This window comes from Lissotriton helveticus, chromosome 3_2 (genome assembly GCF_964261635.1).
Source record: "Lissotriton helveticus chromosome 3_2, aLisHel1.1, whole genome shotgun sequence".
Taxonomy (NCBI): Eukaryota; Metazoa; Chordata; class Amphibia; order Caudata; family Salamandridae; genus Lissotriton; species Lissotriton helveticus.
This window is the reverse complement of record NC_136062.1, coordinates 281,132,209-281,152,408: the sequence shown is the minus strand read 5'-3', so window position 1 is coordinate 281,152,408 and position 20,200 is coordinate 281,132,209. Positions and strand designations below refer to the sequence as shown.

Here is a 20,200-nt window from a genome sequence, read left to right as displayed (position 1 = left end):
CCTCCCTAATTCCTTAAATGTTGTATTTTCCTCCCTTTCTTCCATAGGCAATGAAGTCTACCCTTAGGTATATATTATGTCCTGATGATGATCCGCAATATGCTGGAAGCGGATCGAAACGCCGTCGACACCTTTAAAACACCTTATACAAGCTAAATTATGTTTACAAAAATTGTAAAGGTGTTGTGGTTCATTCTTGTTGTACTCTAACAGTATTATAACTATAATTGCAACCAATCCCAAGCTTTTGCCTAAAAGCCCCCTGTTTCACCCCCCCCCCCTTGTATGTATGTATCTGTGTGATTAGTAGGGCACAGGCTTGTGCCTTACCTTGTGTATTATTGTTTAACACTTTTTTCTATTTGAATTATAAGTAAATATAAGACCTCTGTCCGGCTGGACATGTCATAACAAATATAGCTACGACTCTGTCTATATTTTACTGTTCCATATCTTCTTAACTCCAAAGGACCACTGTTGTCTAAAATTACCCATTACCGCTGGGAGCACGGCACCGTACACCGTGATCGGCGCGCTCGTTGGAACATTTGGACTATGCCCCCCTAGGCGGAAACTATAACCTTCCTGTATGAACTGCGGTGCCCGAGCAACCTTTTACCGATGACCGGTGGAGCTGTCCCACGCAGCTATAGAGGAGTTTGGCTCTGGTTCACCCCTCGTGCGTAACCTACCCAGCCGGACGTCGGACACTGCTTTTCCTCGTCTCCCCGTTGTGCCTCCTACACCCTCCCCCTCCTCTTCCCTCTATTATTCTACATCTACCTCCCCTATTCCTTCCTTCTCTCCCTTAATCTTCTCTCCTCTTGCCTATTTTTTTCCTCATGTTTATGCTATGCTTTTGTACTCATGTAATTCCTATTACTACGCTCCAGTAACTGATGTAACTTTTGTAACCGTGTTCTGATACAATGTGTCTTCCTCATGTAAAGCGCTCTGATACCTCCGCGTCTAGCCAGCGCTATATACAACTCAAAAATAAATAAATTGTAAAAAGCCTTGAGTTATTAGACAGAATAGTCTCAGCATGAAAATGTCTGCGCAACAAAGAAGACTGTGTGCACCAGATATTAAGCTATGTGGATGTCTTTGTTTTGCTTCAGAAGATGGGCTATCTGTAACGTTTTCACTACAGTGTGAAGGCTGTAGGTAGTACAAAATTAAGCACCTTCAGACGTTGCTTATTTTAAGCAATTATTGTCTTTTTCGCCAAGTGTTGCATGTGGAGTGTACTCTGTCCTTAATAGATACTTTCTAATATTCTCTAGTGCATTTATCATGAGCATTTCACTGTCTGCCAACACTGTGGTACAGGGTAAATAAACTCTCTCTGTGGAGTGAATACTGTTTTAGTACCCACCTCTCAGCTCATATCAACTTCATTTCTCAATGTGAGTTTGGTGACTGTTAGGGGTTTGATACAGATAAAAGCTGTCCGTAGCAGGGCATTCGTTTTGGAAAAGACTTTCAGTATTTTTTGGAACTTGACTTTCTCTGAACAGTTGTATACAGATTGAACACAGTATGGAATGAGGTTTCCCATATATTTGTGGTTAATGTGAACTACACTACCTGTGAAGTTGTATGGTATAGGGTCAATATGGTGATGACATACACCTTAAGAACATATTTTCAATGCCCGCCCTATGCATTTCGGGCCCCTTGGCCCTTCTTCAGGGGCTGTATCTAGAAAAAATCAAAATTAAATTTTGTTGTAGATTGCGGTCCTTCATTCGTGCAGAGTATACAGTCTGTAAAAGTTAAACATAATCAATCTGTGCACAACTACTTATATACATATGGTGATACAAAGACTGAGAGAATCATAGAAACCACGTTCTAAATTTGTCGAACCATTTGTTGATATGTGTAAAGGGTGACAAAGGTTGAAAAGTAAAGGAAATCATGAAAAAAAGACCTAAAGGACTGATACATTGCTCAATCACCTTATAGCCAGGAGAAGATTGATATGCACCAGTGTGTTACACTCGTGTCGAAATATGTAACAATGTTCGCCATTTATTAACCTGAGTTCTTAAGAGAGTCTAAGGTCGATAATATCGCACTAGGCGAGAATGTATATAGGGGCTGGTTCTGAAAAAATAAATAAACGCCAATGCATAATAAATTCTCCTCAAGTTGCCATGCTGGGTACGTTAGAAAATAATAAAGCAAAACCTGTCGTACCTATATTCATACGGGTTGCTCGTGGACATGTAGAAGAGGTTAGCCGCGATCGTGTCTGACACCTCTAAGAGTGGTGACTCCTCGTGCTGAAGGATGTGAAAGACAACGTTTTAGCGTTCAGAGTTCGTTGCGTGAACGAAATGAGACTTTGACGGAGGTCAATATGTGACTTACCAAACGTATAAAAAAGTCTCCGATAACTTCAACTGCAAAGCGCCTGGATTCTAACTAACTTCAGGGTGGAAAGTCGCGCATGCACATACGATGAATATAGTTGCGATACTGAAAACGGACTGAGAACGGACTCAGGGGGATGTGTAAGATTCTAAGGTTCTTACGCCCGCCATCTTAGGCTGGCGGATTGTCCGCTAAAAGAATAGTGACAAAGAAGATAAATAGAAATAAAAAGATGGAATGAAAAGATGGAATGAAGTTGTGTGAGAAAAAATGTATTTACAAAAAAGTGTTTAGAGAAAACATTGATCATTGTCATGAACCATGTCTATGTATGTACTTTCACCATTGACTGTGCATATAAGATACAGATCGCACGCAGGCGACTCATGAGCAATAACTATAGGTAACATCCTAAATCTATTCTGTCATTGATCCCTTTTGGATCTTGAGAATCTAGTTTCCTTATCCAAAAGATTTCCCTTTGAAGTAATGTTTTTGTTAGGTCCTTCCCTGGGGTGGGCTTAACTACCTCTAGCACCTGGAATTTTAACTGTGCTATGGTGTGCCTGTGATTAGTCCAGTGTACAGCCAAGCTGCTTTTAGGATTGTGATTGCGTATAGTGCTTTTATGTTCTGATATACGTGTTTTTATTTTTCGTTCTGTCTTTCCCACGTACAAGAGCCCGCAGGGACATTTTATAGCGTATATCAAATTCATAGAGTTGCAGTCTGCATTATGTTTGGTTTTGATGGTTTCACCTGTATGGGGATGCTTCACATTGTCGCTTACTATTACATTATTGCACTGTACGCAGTTTTGGCATTTCCTAGTCCCTCGATAGTTTTCTTCTGGGTTCGTGAATGCTGATTTCAACATTTCTTTAATGTTTCTAGATCGTTTGTATGCAAAGATGGGTTTCTCTTTGAATTGTCCTTGGAAATCATTTTCATTACTAAGTAGATCCCAATGCTGATTGATACTCTTTTTGATCTCTCGGGAACTGGTGGAATATTTTGAAACAAAAACTTGGCGTTTCTCTTGTGGTTTCGTTGTAGATAATAACAATGATTCTCTGGGTTTTTTGCTACTTTGAGTTTGGTGTCCTCCAGGAGTGCTTCGGGATATTTCTTGTCCAGGTATTTCTCTGTGATGATCTCTAAATTTTTCTCAAGTGATTGCGTGTCTGTACAAATCCGTTTAGCTCTTAGCATCTGTGAATATGGCAGATTTTCAATTAGGTTTCTTGGATGGAAGCTGTTGTACATCAGTGCTGTGTTCTTGTCCGTTGTTTTGTGATATACCTCGGTTTGAATCTCAGTTCCTTCAATTTTTACTAGCACATCCAAAAAAGGAATCTTCTTGTTTTCTATGGTTTTAGTGAACTGCAAATTCTCATCCATTTTATTGAGCTGTAATATCTTCTGTTCAAGTAGTTCTTTGCTGTTGTGCCATATTAGAAAGATGTCGTCTATGTAGCGACTATACAGAGTTAAATTTTCCATCCATTCATCATCTGCTAGTACAAAGGTCTCTTCAAATTTCGCCATGTAGGTATTGGCGTATGCAGGCGCTCCAGAAAATCCCATGGATGTTCTTTTATTCTGTAAAAAGAACTCGTTCTCGTGTTTGAAATATCCGTGGTGAAGACAAAAATGTAGAAGTTCCAATAAAAAAACGTTATCAGCTCTCAGTTCGTCTTGTTTCAATAGGGCCCATTCAACCGCTTCAATGCCTCCTGTGTGTGGAATAGAGGTATACAGTGCTTTTACATCCAATGTACACATTATCATGCCTTCTTTCAATTGAACTGCAGCTAGTTTTTGTAGAAAATGGGTCGTGTCTTTGACATATGAGTATCAAGTTTGTATGAAAGGTTGCAAAAAATGATCCAGATATTTACCCAGAGGTTCGAAGATAGTGCCACACCCGGCAACTATAGGACGAAAAGGTAGTTTATGGAGGTCTTTATGGATCTTTGGCAGCATGTATATGCTTGGTTGTTTAGGGTACTGTACTGTTAAAAATTGTCTTGTTTTGGTTGAGATCCATTTCATGTTTTCTGCTTGATCCAATATTTGATTGAGAGTTTTTCTCAAGTCATCGATGGGGTCTTTATCCAGTTTAAGATAAATCTCCGTATCATAGATGTGCTCTTTTATGCTGTCATCATAAAACTTCTGGTCCATAACGACAATGGCTCCTCCTTTATCAGCTCTCTCAATTCGTATATTTGAATTTTCAGCTAGAACTTTCAAGGCTAGTTTTTCTTGTTTGGAAAAATTCATGTGTTTCTTTTTTCGTGTGTTGATGTTCTTTATGTCATTTAATACCAATCTTTCAAATGCATCTAGTATCTTATGCAATGTCGGGGCTATGAAGGTAGATTTAGGTTTAAATTCTTCAAATTCTGGTTCTTCTCTTGTTGTTCCTGGGTCCGGCATGTTCATAAAGAAGTGTCTCAAACGTAATACTCTCATGAATTTAAAAAAAATCAATTTCCGTCTCAAGTTGGTTAGTGTGATATGTAGGTACATAATTGAAACCTTTGTTCAGCGCTTGGATTTGTTGATTGCTAATAACATGAGAGGAAATGTTAACCACTATGTTTGTTTTGTACTCCTCAAATTTGGTTTTGTTGTTTCTTTTACCTCGCCTTGTTTTCCTTTTGGTTTCCCTGGTGGTTGGCTTGAATCCCCGTCCTGTTGAGAAAAAGACGTTTTGCTGCTTGATGCTCCTCCTATACTGGGTTCTACTGCTGTTCCAGTGGTCTTCTCTATGATTTCTGTAGTTGGAGGTGCTCTCGTGGTACGGGTTTCACTTTCTGAAGTTACACTTTCCTGGGATGAAGTGTTGGTCGTTTTTTTAAAAAATGTTCTCCTTTGAGCGTACACTTCTGCCCACGTGTACACCTCATTCAACTTATAATCTAAGGTGTCGCGTTTATACTTTCTTAGTTTGCCTTCTTGGATATCTTTGGTGTATACATCCAATCTTCCATTCATCTCTTCTAGGAATTTTGACCAGTCTGTTGGATCCATCCGATTTTCCAGATCGGTTTCTATCAGAGCAATCTCTTCAGTTATTTCTTTGATAACAACTGCCAGTTCTTCTATCAGTAAAAGTAGCAGATCTAAGGAACACTTATTTAATACAGCGTACCATTTGTCCATAAAGTCCTTTTTAGTATGAAACCTGAATAACATTGGTTTGATGGGCATTCTCAATCCTCTCGGGATTCTTTTGGCTCGGTGATATTGCACTTGAGTTGACGCGTGCAGTCGTTGATTCAATTGTCTTTTTGTCAAGAATTCTAGTTGTTTTAGTTGTTGAGGAAGACTGCTTCCCTGTACGTTGAAGGAGCGTATATCTTCTATTAATGAATATATTTCTTTAGCCTGGTCATTGGTATATGCCAGAGTGGTCGCTCTATTGTCTGTTAAACCAGTAATAGCGTCAAAAGACATTTTTGCTGTGGGTGCTCCTGCCTTGTGGACTCTAATTCAATTATGTAGTAGAGGCTGTGCACACCTTTGTATCCAAATTAATTGAGCTCAATTAAACAATTTATGTGATGCGTGCTGCATAGGTTAGCACGATGTCCCTTTCGTGCTTGTACAATACTAACAAGAACCAAGCGAAAACCGCTTGACCTGACGCGCACTGTTGCACTTCCAACTGGAATGTTGCTATTTCTATAATAAACTTATGATACACATTCAGTAAACAACTTAATTTTTTAGTGATCAGAGACCATCATAGTGTTATGACTTTCATAATTATTTACTTAACGTTTCCAAAAATTAAACATTTAGTAACCAATTGTAAATATCATTGAGTTACACGTTGAACATTTCATAATCATGACATACACCTTAAGAACATATTTTCAATGCCCGCCCTATGCATTTCGGGCCCCTTGGCCCTTCTTCAGGGGCTGTATCTAGAAAAAATCAAAATTAAATTTTGTTGTAGATTGCGGTCCTTCATTCGTGCAGAGTATACAGTCTGTAAAAGTTAAACATAATCAATCTGTGCACAACTACTTATATACATATGGTGATACAAAGACTGAGAGAATCATAGAAACCACGTTCTAAATTTGTCGAACCATTTGTTGATATGTGTAAAGGGTGACAAAGGTTGAAAAGTAAAGGAAATCATGAAAAAAAGACCTAAAGGACTGATACATTGCTCAATCACCTTATAGCCAGGAGAAGATTGATATGCACCAGTGTGTTACACTTGTGTCGAAATATGTAACAATGTTCGCCATTTACTAACCTGAGTTCTTAAGAGAGTCTAAGGTCGATAATATCGCACTAGGCGAGAATGTATATAGGGGCTGGTTCTGAAAAAATAAATAAACGCCAATGCATAATAAATTCTCCTCAAGTTGCCATGCTGGGTACGTTAGAAAATAATAAAGCAAAACCTGTCGTACCTATATTCATACGGGTTGCTCGTGGACATGTAGAAGAGGTTAGCCGCGATCGTGTCTGACACCTCTAAGAGTGGTGACTCCTCGTGCTGAAGGATGTGAAAGACAACGTTTTAGCGTTCAGAGTTCGTTGCGTGAACGAAATGAGACTTTGACGGAGGTCAATATGTGACTTACCAAACGTATAAAAAAGTCTCCGATAACTTCAACTGCAAAGCGCCTGGATTCTAACTAACTTCAGGGTGGAAAGTCGCGCATGCGCATACGATGAATATAGTTGCCATACTGAAAACGGACTGAGAACGGACTCAGGGGGGTGTGTAAGATTCTAAGGTTCTTACGCCCGCCATCTTAGGCTGGCGGATTGTCCGCTAAAAGAATAGTGAAAAAGAAGATAAATAGAAATAAAAAGATGGAATGAAAAGATGGAATGAAGTTGTGTGAGAAAAAATGTATTTACAAAAAAGTGTTTAGAGAAAACATTGATCATTGTCATGAACCATGTCTATGTATGTACTTTCACCATTGACTGTGCATATAAGATACAGATCGCACGCAGGCGACTCATGGTTCATGACAATGATCAATGTTTTCTCTAAACACTTTTTTGTAAATACATTTTTTCTAGCCTAAGATGGCGGGCGTAAGAACCTTAGAATCTTACACATCCCCCTGAGTCCCTTCTCAGTCCGTTTTCAGTATCGCAACTATATTCATCGTATGCGCATGCGCGACTTTCCACCCTGAAGTTAGTTAGAATCCAGGCGCTTTGCAGTTGAAGTTATCGGAGACTTTTTTATACATTTGGTAAGTCACATATTGACCTCCGTCAAAGTCTCATTTCGTTCACGCAACGAACTCTGAACGCTAAAACGTTGTCTTTCACATCCTTCAGCACGAGGAGTCACCACTCTTAGAGGTGTCAGACACGATCGCGGCTAACCTCTTCTACATGTCCACGAGCAACCCGTATGAATATAGGTACGACAGGTTTTGCTTTATTATTTTCTAACGTACCCAGCATGGCAACTTGAGGAGAATTTATTATGCATTGGCGTTTATTTATTTTTTCAGAACCAGCCCCTATATACATTCTCGCCTAGTGCGATATTATCGACCTTAGACTGTCTTAAGAACTCAGGTTAGTAAATGGCGAACATTGTTACATATTTCGACACGAGTGTAACACACTGGTGCATATCAATCTTCTCCTGGCTATAAGGTGATTGAGCAATGTATCAGTCCTTTAGGTCTTTTTTTCATGATTTCCTTTACTTTTCAACCTTTGTCACCCTTTACACATATCAACAAATGGTTCGACAAATTTAGAACGTGGTTTCTATGATTCTCTCAGTCTTTGTATCACCATATGTATATAAGTAGTTGTGCACAGATTGATTATGTTTAACTTTGACAGACTGTATACTCTGCACGAATGAAGGACCGCAATCTACAACAAAATTTAATTTTGATTTTTTTCTAGATACAGCCCCTGAAGAAGGGCCAAGGGGCCCGAAATGCATAGGGCGGGCATTGAAAATATGTTCTTAAGGTGTATGTCATGATTATGAAATGTTCAACGTGTAACTCAATGATATTTACAATTGGTTACTAAATGTTTAATTTTTGGAAACGTTAAGTAAATAATTATGAAAGTCATAACACTATGATGGTCTCTGATCACTAAAAAATTACGTTGTTTACTGAATGTGTATCATAAGTTTATTATAGAAATAGCAACATTCCAGTTGGAAGTGCAACAGTGCGCGTCAGGTCAAGCGGTTTTCGCTTGGTTCTTGTTAGTATTGTACAAGCACGAAAGGGACATCGTGCTAACCTATGCAGCACGTATCACATAAATTGTTTAATTGAGCTCAATTAATTTGGATACAAAGGTGTCCACATGCCCCCCCCCCCACGCCTTAGTAGGCCCTAGGGACCCCATTCCCCAAGGCCGTTTTTTTTTATTAAAGGGGAGGGGGTTTCATGCCCCCTCCCTGAGCTTTTTTAAGTCCTGGTGACCCCTTCTCCCAGGCACTGTATACAAAATTATCCCCTGGCAACTAACAACGAATTAAAATTCACAATACATATATCTGGGGCAAGCAAACATGAATATGAAAATAGACATATAGACATACTTTATTGTTATACCAGCAACTGTCTGGACAATAATTACAAATCTAAAACAGTAGTGTACAGGTATTCATAGTCCCATCAGAATTTCCGGTCATTTAAAATCATGATGCAACAAAGCAATCACACGTTCAGTCAGGCAAACAATCACACTACATGTATAAACATATATAGACAATAATAACCAATATTGATATATCCTACATTTCTTGATCAAGACTAAACTAGACTGTAAATATTCAGTGACTATTTGCAAACAAATCATCTCATTAGGTTGCATATGAGCATTCACTATGAAGCAAAGGTAGTGGCTTAGTATGTTGATATTTTCTTCACGAAATCAAGTCTATGCGTGTTTCGGCAATCCAAACGCCTTCATCAGAAAAGCCACAAGTTTTGATGGAATAAATATGTTACATGTATGCTTAGCCCAAAAGCTTACATTTTGTTTTTATGATCTTGCAGGAGTCCCACAGAATCGCAACAGTTGTTATACATTTTCTTTGTTTTAGCCCCAGTCCTTCTGGGTCTGCCGATGGGGCCTAAGTGGTCAAGGTATCTCTACCCTGTCCTCTTATATAGGTTTTTTAGGTCTCGCGTAGGCAGCACTTGCGCTGTATCTTCGAGACATGCTGTATTCAGGATATGGGCATAAAGCCCTGCCCACTTTCCGCCCATCTTTTTAATTGGCTCCTGTCCCTGTCCTTTGTAAATGGTGGCTTTTCACTGGTCAATAGGTTTAATAGTCCCTCCTCAGTACCACCTTGTCTCTTCTTGTAACCTCCCATGAGGACTCCCCCTTTTACATGTGTTGTTACTTCCTAGAATTTAATTACAGCCTCAAGGCTCTATTTTCTTAAAATGCTTCAGGCAAGACACACACTTGGTCCTAAGCTAGGCTGGCAGTGGTTACTTCGCTCACTAGAACATCTCATATTTATATGACAGTCTATAAATTTCCCTTCATCAGAGTACAACCTAAACCGAAATTAATATAATAATTATTTTGTGACATTTCAAAGCTACTATTTGTATATATGGACATAGCTATTTGAATGTACTAGTAGTACTGTCTTGCATGTGGGCAGGGTGGATTTACCATATCTTCTGAAGGGTGCAATACCATATGTGACCAAAAGAGGTCTGGTACTGGTGCTTTGCTCACTACGGACCTCTAAGAGCAATTTGCGGTACTGCACCTAGACATGCAGTTATGGTGTCGTGCTCACTAGGGACCTCTAGAAGCAGCTTGCGGTACTGCACCGAGACAGGCAGTGCTGGTGCCTTGCTCACTAGGGAACTCTAGGAGCAGCTTGCAGTACTGCACCTAGACATGCAGTGCTGGTGCCATGATTACTAGGGAACTTTAGGAGCAACTTGCGGTAATGCACCTAGACATGCAGTGCTGGTGCCTTGCTCACTAGGGACCTTTAGGAGCAGTCTGTGATACTGCAATGAGACATGCAGTGCTAGTGCCTTGCTCACTTGCTCACTAGGTACCTCTAGGAGTAGCTTGCGGTACTGCACAGAGACACGCAGTGCTGGTGCCTTGCTCACTAGGGACCTCGTGGAGCAGCTTGTGGTACTTAACTGAGACATACAATGCTGGTTCCTGGTTCACTAAGCAAGTAATTGTAATGCACTAGGTCTTGCATTACTGAAAGTATGAGCTATTGGCGTTGCTTTATCCTTTACAATGCCAATACCTCAAGCTATCAGTAATGCGAGACCTATTGCATTGCAAATGCTTGTTAAATATGTTCAGGACAGCGTACTAAGTCCCCGGGTCCTGTAATGGCTGCCAGCAACATGTTTCTCATGTTGCTGGAAGCCAATCAGAGTGCTTGCTCCTGCAGGAGTCTGATTCCCGCGGGAGCGAGATGGCCCATGGGAAAAAAAACTACCTAGGACAATCATAACACTCTATTTTTGAAATTGGTGCTCCTCCCCTCCCCACCCACCCCCACCGTCCAGACATACAATTATTCTTAACCCTTAATATCTCAAAAAAGACTGAACGGATTTACACCAAGTCACAAAAAGTACAATTTGTGGACCAAGATCTAGCTTCAAATTTGGTGGAGTTACGTTCAGCAGTTTTTGTTGTAGCCTTTTGTAAAAAAGTCTAATAAAAATGCCCCTGCTTGACGGATCACCCGAAACTTTCCATGCATAATCTAGTCAAAAAGTAGCACATTTTTCCGGGATTTATTGGAGATTCATTAAACTGTCCTAAAGTTATTAGCAACACAAAAAAGCTTTTCCTATGGTACAGCGGACGTAACTACAACTAACTAGTGGCAAGCACCTATATATATATATATATATATATATACGGAAAGAAAGGGTACGGTCTTCTCTTTTCGTGCCAAACTTCTGTTTAATTTAACCGCTCCAGCATGTTTTGACGCGTTTCGGTCACTGCCGTGACCTTGATCACATAAGAAAGCGTCTATACAGCAGAGTTTAAAACCTTTACATTTCCTGTCACATGGTTTCCACTAGCAGTGGACATGGACAACAGACTATGCACATACACTTTTTTGTTGTTTTTTAAAGCTCATTTCATAGTGTGTTGAGTGTGAATAAAGCAGGGTTAATTCTTGTTATTTCATTACATTCATATCAGTATAAATACATTAGGATCGACACTTATTACTTAAGAAATTGTATAGTGCACTTTCTGATCGTAATTTGTGTAACATATTTCATTAAACTTGGACATGAGTTTAGTCTCATTAGGTCTCCCTCACAATGAGAAATAATGCCCAGAGTATGGAAATCCATTACATATATATGAGAAGTGGTCATGGACTTGACTTCACTCAGGGCCTGTGCATAATGTGTCAACTCTGGAGTCGTCCAGAGTCAGCGCCAGTAGGCTATAGGGCGAAATCGAGTCTAGTCCCTAATATTCCTACTGCCTGTGTCGAGGTACAAGGGGATCAGGGGAGTAGATTTGGGGAGCCCCAGGAGTGCTCGGAGACAGTTGTTGTGCGCCACAGCTAAGGGTGATAAGTCACTGAAGCCCCATAGTTCTGCCCCATAGAGGATTGAAGCACCCACCCTGTTGTTATAAATTTGTAATGCGGGTGCAATAGGGTTGGATTTAGATTGCTTGTGCTCTCTAAGCAGGACACCCGCCAATTGTGAGTGCTTCAAATTCATTATGTCAATATGGGGTTTCCAAGAAAGATTCTTCCCTATTGTTAAGCCAAGATATGAAAATGTATCTATTTGCTCTAGGGGGGCTTGGTCAAGACTAACCCTCCACCTAACGGCTTTGCTCTTGTTAAAGACCATGAATTTGGTTTTAGATACGTTAATAACCAAATCCTGGTCTCGACAAAAAGCCTCAAAGCAATTTAGGGTGTCTTGCAGTCCCCTTTGAGTTCTCGACAACAACAGAGTGTCGTCTGCAAACATCAAGAGGGTGATGTGCAGCCCCGCAATTCTTGGCGCATCTGTGGGTTGCTTATCAAAATACTGAGTTACTATGTTGATAAACAGAGAGAATAGAGTGGGGGCCAGGACACACCCCTGCCTGACTCCTGTTCCAACCTTGAACTTACTCGTCACATTGCCCTGATATCCCCATCGTACCTGGGCGTAGTTGGCATGGTGGAGCCTAACAATGATGATCAATAATGCTGGTGAGAGTCCCAGCAAATGAAGAGCCTGCCACAGTTTAGCTCGGGGGACCAGGTCAAAGCATGTTTTTAGGTCGATGAAGGCAGCATAGAGCAACCCTCCTCCCAGGGTTACAACCTTCCAATGGATAGCCGCAAACCTGATGGCCTGGTCGACTGTACCAGTGTGGGAGCGCAAACCGGTCTGCAGGCCGATTGAAGTCTGCCCAGGACAAGTCTTGCCACCACTTTCTGGATACTGTCAATCAGGCTAATGGGCCTATAGTTGTTGGGGAGGGAGCAATCCCCTTTTTTGAATATTGGGATTATCTGCGCTCCCGCCCATGTTTTTTGGGGGGTGCTCCACTAGACACAGCATTGGCCAAAAACAATATGTAAGAAGCCCAAGTTTCAGGATCCGAAGTAAAAAGGTCTGCCGGGACACAGTCTGGACCCAGAGCGTTCCCACGGGGGATGCGTTTCAAGACATTTAGAACTTCAATTTTTGTGAATGAAACCCTAGGCTCTACGGTCAGTTCTGTTAGAACAGTAGAATCACTAGGGGGACCTCTAAATTGCGTTTCGAAGTAGGAGACCCACACCTCTGGGGAAACATTATTCTCAGGGGCAGCAGGAATGTTACCCTTGCCCCATTTTAGAGTATGCCAGAATTTCATCTTGTCCCTGGCTTTACTAGCTTCCAGAAGGTCCAGCCTGTATTGGTCCTCCCAAGCAGCTCGAGCTAGCTGTTGGTGCTCTCTATATCGGCAGCGGGCCAGTCTGATGGCTGGTCCGTCGCGTGACTTAATGGCTCTGGCCAGGATCTTGTAAGCCTTCTTACAGGTGCCGTTGTACCAGGAAGTTCTTCGGGGTTGGGATCCTTTGCTCTGTGTTCGAGATTTTGTGAAATATGGTTTTAAATCCTCCAAAAAAGTTTTGTGTAGCCCTGTGATCACACTATTAATGTGGTCTTGGGAATCACAGGCATGGAGAGAGGACAGAGCATCACCAACCAGTGATTTCAATAGGTTACTGGTCTCTCCCTTGTTGATGTACTGCCATCAAACTCTTCTCATGTTGTTAGAGAGAACGAGTTCCCCTGTACTAGTTTTAGTGAGGCAGTGGGAGGTTGTGGTCGTGGGCCGGAGTTGGAGCTTCAGGACTAAGGGGTCGTGGTCGCTTTTGCATCTTGTAAGGACCTTCAGGTCTATCAGAGTAGGCCAAAGGGGCATACTTAGAATTATGTAATCAATATGACTGCTTCTAGGGCCTGAACTAAACGTATTTCTAGCCATCCTGTCTGAAGAAGCCCTCCCGTTTCCGGCCCTGAGGCTTTTAGCTAAGCAAAGACCCTTGAGATGTAAAGCTGTATCCGTCCATTTCTTAATTGGCGGAATTGAAAGCTGGGGGATATCCCACTTAGAGCCCTCCTCCCAACCTAAATCAGCATCATCGCTGTCTAGAGGCTCGAAAGTGCAATTGAAGTCTCCTGCTATGATGACATTGCTTGAGGTGCCCAGTGTTCCTAAAAAAAATTCTAAGTCTATCATTGCTGGTGAAATTTTGCCGCCCGGAACCCCTCTAGCATAGACATTGATCAGGAGGAGATCTAACATTCCCTTCCTTCTCAGCTTTAAGACCAAAATGTCTGGGCTCTCAAGGGTAACTTCCTGGACAGTCCAGCCCTTGTCCTGTCTGACCCAAACAGACAAGCCTCCTGAAGGCCTGCCCTTGATTCCAGGGATTGCTTGCTTTGAGTAATTAAGAAACCCTGGGGAAAAAAATAGGCGCTAATGTCCAGGTCTCTTGAAAAATCCAGGTGTCACAGGTCACAATAACTTCTGCCCAGTCTGCAGAGCCAAATCTTGAGGAGACACCTGCAATATTCCAGGAGGCCATGGTAAGAATGTGCTGGTTTGGTGGGGCTATGGGCGGTGAAGATGAACAACCCTCCCCTTGAGCAAGGGGGTGCAAGGAGGTGGGTTCCCTGGTTAAAACCTCTTCATTTAGGCTTAGACGAGCCAGGGGGTCCTCCCCCTACACAGCGTACTGTTCCCTGTGGAGTCTTCTTCGCTACCAATGTGCACACTGGGGGCTGGATACAAGGGAGAGAGCGTGGGCCAGGGATCATTAATGGGACAGGCCTCCTCATGTGGGGGCCTCAAGCAAGGAGGTTGGTTGATCTCTAGTCAGTCTAGCTCGTCTAACGCCGATGGGAGGTCGAACCTATTCCTCAGGAGGATTTTCTCATGGTTGTAGAAGCAATGGGCTGGAGTTGTAAGACAAGGACCTGGCCCACCAAATGAGCCAACATTCTACCTCTGAGGACCAAAGTCTCCACTGTAGGTTAATTTGCCCTTCGGATAGAAATAACCCAAGGGTAGTACCTTGATGGGGCTCGATTGGTTAGTAGGGCCCCACCTAAGTATGTGTTCGACCAGTCTACTGTCCCTGAAGTTTATGACCACGCATTCCCCTGGGATATCCTTGTGCCTATTCCCAAGCCAACTGACCCTTCGCAAAAACAAAATTTCCCCCTGGTCGTTCCCCTGGAGTGGTCTATTCCTGTACAACCAGAAAGTAACTTTATTTTTTAATTCCACAAAAGATTCAGTACGGTCCGGCTTCAACTCGGGTACCCCTACTAGTATGACAGCATAGGGGGATGCCTCCGGAGGCAAGTTGATACAGGGTAATTTACAGTTGCTCTCCTTTGGGGCAATCCCTCTTTAAGGGCCCATAGACTGGAGCTCTGAGAGGGGCTGCATGGGGTTTAGTCCCTCGGGGTGGTAGTTGTCGGCGCAGTGTTCACCTCCACTGAGCTAGAGAGGATTCTAGGGGGAACACTAATTATTTGGTCACACTGGGGATTTGGAGGCAGAGCTGGTCCGGTCAACGAGACTGGTTGGACAGCAGGTAGCGGGTTGATTTGGATTTGGGGCTGATTCGCGAGTGTAATCTCAGTTCCCTGTTTTTTTACGGTTGACGGGGGGTGCAGGGTGCTATCCTTAATCCCCCCTCGTTTTCAAAAGGGTGACTACTTTATCTAACCGACTCAGGATAGTTTTCATCTGTGAGTTGAGGAGTTGGTCAAAATAAGATGGCATATCTCAAATTAGTTGGGACGCCCGTCTGGGGGGTGCCTCCTGTCGTGGTACCCTCTCTATATCTTCCCCTGTTTCCCAACTGTTGTCATTACTCTGTACCAGCTGGTTTTTACCTAACTTGGCCCCCTTGCGTTTGGTTTTCCTCAGTGAAGCCCCCCTTATAACCTTGGTAGATGTCTTCCCTTTGACTGAGGTTGAGTGCAAAACATCTATATTTGGCTGCTGTCCACAGGGGATTTCCTCTACCTGCAAAATTGGGGAGTCACTAGGGGAGTTGATTGTGGTGTGGACCTCTATCTCTTGGAGGGTAGGAAAGGAGTTAATTTGCGGGGTGAGTGATAAGCGCCTTTCGGCACGCTCAATTTCACATGACACCGCACCAATAGCTTTTTGCAACATCTTGTCTATTGCGCTAGGTTGGATGGGCAAAGGGGAAGAAATGCCCTTTAGCTTTGCCTGGGGGCGAGGGCGAGGGGGGGTAGTTTTGCCAATTTTAGAATACCTAGTACACACAGTATTAACCATTCTCCTTACGGGGCACGGGGGTGGTGGTAAGGCGTTGAACACGACCGAGCCGTAGTTGCAGACCAGATTCATGTGCAGTGGTTGGTTGTTGTTCTAATCTTCACAGATCGATTAAATGGGCAATCGCCCAATTATACTCTACTACCAATGCAAATGCAAATACAGTGAAAGTACCCGTGTCTTTGGGGGGGTTGCCCTGTCCAGTCACTCACAGCCACGGACAGGCACAGACAGGCCCGCCCTTTTTCCCGGGCTTCGTCCCGGCTCCGTCCCGCGCCGCGGAAGGAGTGAAGTGGCTTTTGAGCGATTTCTCAGCGCGTCTCCCTAACTCGCACCAGGTGCTGAGGCGGCGATGCACCCTGGGGGCTGCAGTCCAAGCCCAGGTGGTGGCGTTACGGTGCTCGTCGTTTTGGGGAACTGGCCACCTTCATCCTCACGTCCTCTCCCCACCACTTGCACTCCTCGACTCGCAGGTAAAAGATAACACAGTTCGGCTCAATGCAGCCTCCCAAGGCACAGGAAAGGAAACAGTGCTTTTGAGCGAGTTGTCAGCGCGTCTCCCTAACTCGCACCAGGTGCTGAGGCGGCGATGCACCCTGGGGGCTGTAGTCCAAGCCCGGGTATTGGCGTTGCGGTGCTCGTGGTTTTGGGGAACTGGCCACCTGCGTCCTCATGTCCTCTCCCCACCACTTGCACTCCTCGACTCGCAGGTAAAAAAAGAACACAGTTCGGCTCAATGCAGCCTCCGAAGGCACAGGAAAGGAAACAGCGCTTTTGAGCGAGTTGTCTGCGCGTTTACCTAACTCGCACCAGGTGCAAGGCACCCTGGGGGCTGTAGTCCAAGCCCGGGTGTTGGCGTTGTGGTGCTCGTCGTTTTGGGGAACTGGCCACCTTCGTCCTCAGGTCCTCTCCCCACCACTTGCACACCTCGAATCGCAGGTAAAAAAGAACACAGTTCGGCTCAATGCAGCCTTTAAAAGTATTAAAATGAAAAAGCACCAAGAAAAATAAAGTGCCCAAGGCAGGTCAATGGTTATGGTAGATCAGGACGAAGGTGCAATTTCACGGTGACCACGATGAAGTCCTGGTCGGATACACCAATTGGATTGGTCCTGGGAAAAGCCCAGTCAATCCTGAATTTGTGCAAATAGTCCAAAACAAAAAATCTTCTTTAGTTGTAGCCCATCTTCAATAGTCATAGCAGGTTCCTGTAGTAATGTACCCAGCACCAGATCTAATAGTTTGGTCAAGTAGTCCTGATCTTGTAGAGCTATGAGTGTAAAATTAGATGTATCGATAAAATTCAATAACAGTCAGGTTGGATATTTGAATATCACAAGAAATATCCAGTTGTCCTAAAAGTTGTATCCATAATATTGGGGATCAGGTTCCAAATGGTCAAAAAACCAATGGGAGCTCTATCAGTAATAGATAATTTCCAAATGTATCGTTAATTTTAGTACAACTTCCAACTTTCCATAATTTGAATCATTTGTATCCAAAAATAGAGTGCAGGATGGTCCATCAACCAACAAGAACAGTTTCCTGGGGAAGCCAAATTTTGTCCTTCCGTCACCAATTGTTATCAGCTAGTATAGTTGGGGAGAACCCTGATAAGCCCCCGACATAACATAGTTAGTTTCGTGTTCTGTATCGGCAAGGGAAACGTTGCGTAACAAACGTTCATCCAAAAAACTAGAGTCTAGGCATCCAAACTGTCACAGATATCCCCTACCTCCATCCCGCGTATATACTTGATGCTTGGATTGAATTGGCAGAAAATAATTCAATTGGCAATAAAATTCAGAATAGCTCCGAACAGGTGGACGTAAGATATGAAAATACATTTTGCCTGGGGCCCCAAAAATTCTTAAGGCTGAAAATTGGACGCTAAGTTACTATAACGGAGCTTTACTTCATAGACAGTGGATGATGAAATTCCGACCACAAACAGCAATAGCTATACTGTTATGCAGGTTGCTAAGAGTGTTACTGAATTCCAAGGAATCTGATGAGCCATGGTATTGAATTTAGCACAGACTAATGCACAATGTTATTCCAAAACTCTGCGTGAAAACAACTAACTCCTTTCTGAAGTTCATAAAATAGTGCCTTAAATCCTCTTGAAATAAACACGCCCACCTTTTATTAGCTATATGATCATGAATATGAAGACTAATTTGTAGGACTGAGCCCATAAAACCACGCATAAGTATATATTTTTGGTTGCGACGTGAGCAAAATTAGGAACTCGCATGTACTTTCAGTGGCTTTCCTAAATAAGTTCCCAAAGAACTATAAGAAAATCTGTCATACTAAATATAGTTTCAAAACGCACCGGCCGTATAATTACCAAAAACAGGAACAACTGGTCAGTCACTTGCTGCTCAATTACACAAGATTTAATTTTAATCTTCGCGAAGTTCAGGTTTTGCTATAGAATCTTCCTTTTATTTTATTGCACTGGGAGAACAATGTGTGCAGTGAAGCTAATGTTTATGCGCTTTGGATACCAAGGCAAACACATAGGATAGCGCTGAGACAGAGAAAGAGGATGTAGTTGTACCACGCAATGCATTTTTGTTATATTTTCTAAACGCTCACTGTATTATGCAGCGTGCATATTATTAATGAATTAAACATATTGTTTTACTTCAATTCTACGTGTTTTGCTCTGCCAACGTCAATTATTTGCCATGCAAAAAAAATAATAGAAAAACATAGTGTCTGGGTATCCAAGACACATGTCCATCATAAATGAATATTTACTTACCAAAAGCACTCGCCTGTCCGCTCAAACATACGCACAGCAGCATAAACCAGTGTTCACATCTATCCATCTTGCACTGGAAACCGTAAATGCATTTAAAGCGTGAGTGGATGTGTAAAAACATCCATTACAGGAGCAGGCAGCAGCTCTGATGGAGGCGCGCGGGCTCTGGCTGCTCTGACATGTACCAGAAGCCCAGGGAGGGGGGACACACGAAGATTGGTTTCAGTACCACGCCACATATTGCTCCATTGGGAATGCGTAGGTGGTATTCTGCATTCGAACAAGCGCCGGGCCCCGGAGTCGGGTTATTAGTGCAGCCAGCGGCGGCTCAGACAGCAGCAGCGCTGCGGGGATGTTCATCAGCAATGCAGACCCTCCTCCGCGCTCATAACTCTTCTCAGACAGAGCAGGGAGCACGAGCCGACTGAGGCGGCTGCCTGGCCTTGCTATGGAAGCCCAGCGGATACAATTCCAGAAGGAACATTTCAAAACACCGTTTATTTTGGCACCAACTGTGAGGTCGCGCAAGGCGACCACCGTCATTCTGAACTTGAGACAGACGGCCTCCATCACAGGCTTTGTGTTTTATCTGCAAGCTGCCTGTCTGCTCGCCTGGCTGTCTATTAAGTCTAAAGCGCCAGAAAAAAAACATGTTTTGTTATAGCGCATCATACACATTTTCTTCAAATTTAATAAAACGCCAGAAGGCAAATAAGTCAGTAGCCTTTACGTTACAAGTTCCATAAGTAGCGTTCGCAAATAATTCATATGGATCGATAAACTCGATCAATAAATTTGAAACAAAAATGGAGACGCAAATATTCGTGACTGAGGCCTCTAAATGGCCGTGTGATGAATGCCTAGTTGCGAATGCATTTATTCTCTAGTAACACCTGCTCTATTAAAATGCTAATTTATATTTACTGCTTTGCTGTCCGTTGCTCCACAGGCCTCCCACTGTTATGTCCCTGCGTCATATTCACTTCCACCCCCCGCGCGCCCCCACCACCTCCAAAAGATCTGAGAGCTGTCCTGCACCACTCTCACTCAAGCCTATCTCTACCCTTCCAAATGCAATAATACAAACATAGGCACAAGAAGGGCATCGTACAATATATAAACTATTCAATACATCTTTCACAAAGCAGATTTCACCAAGAATATATTTTCTAGAATCCTCCTTCTGTCGTGTAGAAGTATGCAAGCAGA

The 20,200-nt window shown here is 42.8% G+C and overlaps 1 protein-coding gene and 1 long non-coding RNA gene across 4 annotated transcripts in view; one reads left to right on the top strand and one right to left on the bottom strand.

Annotated features, from left to right (window-relative positions):
• CHRNA5 (cholinergic receptor nicotinic alpha 5 subunit) overlaps positions 1-19,411 on the bottom strand; it is a 245,973-nt gene extending 226,562 nt beyond the window's left edge. Inside the window, exon 1 of one of the 3 annotated variants that reach the window (XM_078685218.1) lies at positions 18,992-19,411. In XM_078685218.1, coding sequence (XP_078541344.1) covers positions 18,992-19,112 — 121 coding nt within the window. In that variant the 5' untranslated portion in view covers positions 19,113-19,411. Of the gene's footprint in view, positions 1-1,590; positions 1,690-18,991 lie in introns of those variants that run through there. The other 2 variants (XM_078685217.1, XM_078685220.1) reach the window with 2 other exon arrangements.
• Positions 1-20,200, top strand: part of LOC144826659 (uncharacterized) — a 134,726-nt gene that overhangs the window by 1,007 nt on the left and 113,519 nt on the right. The window lies entirely within an intron of this gene.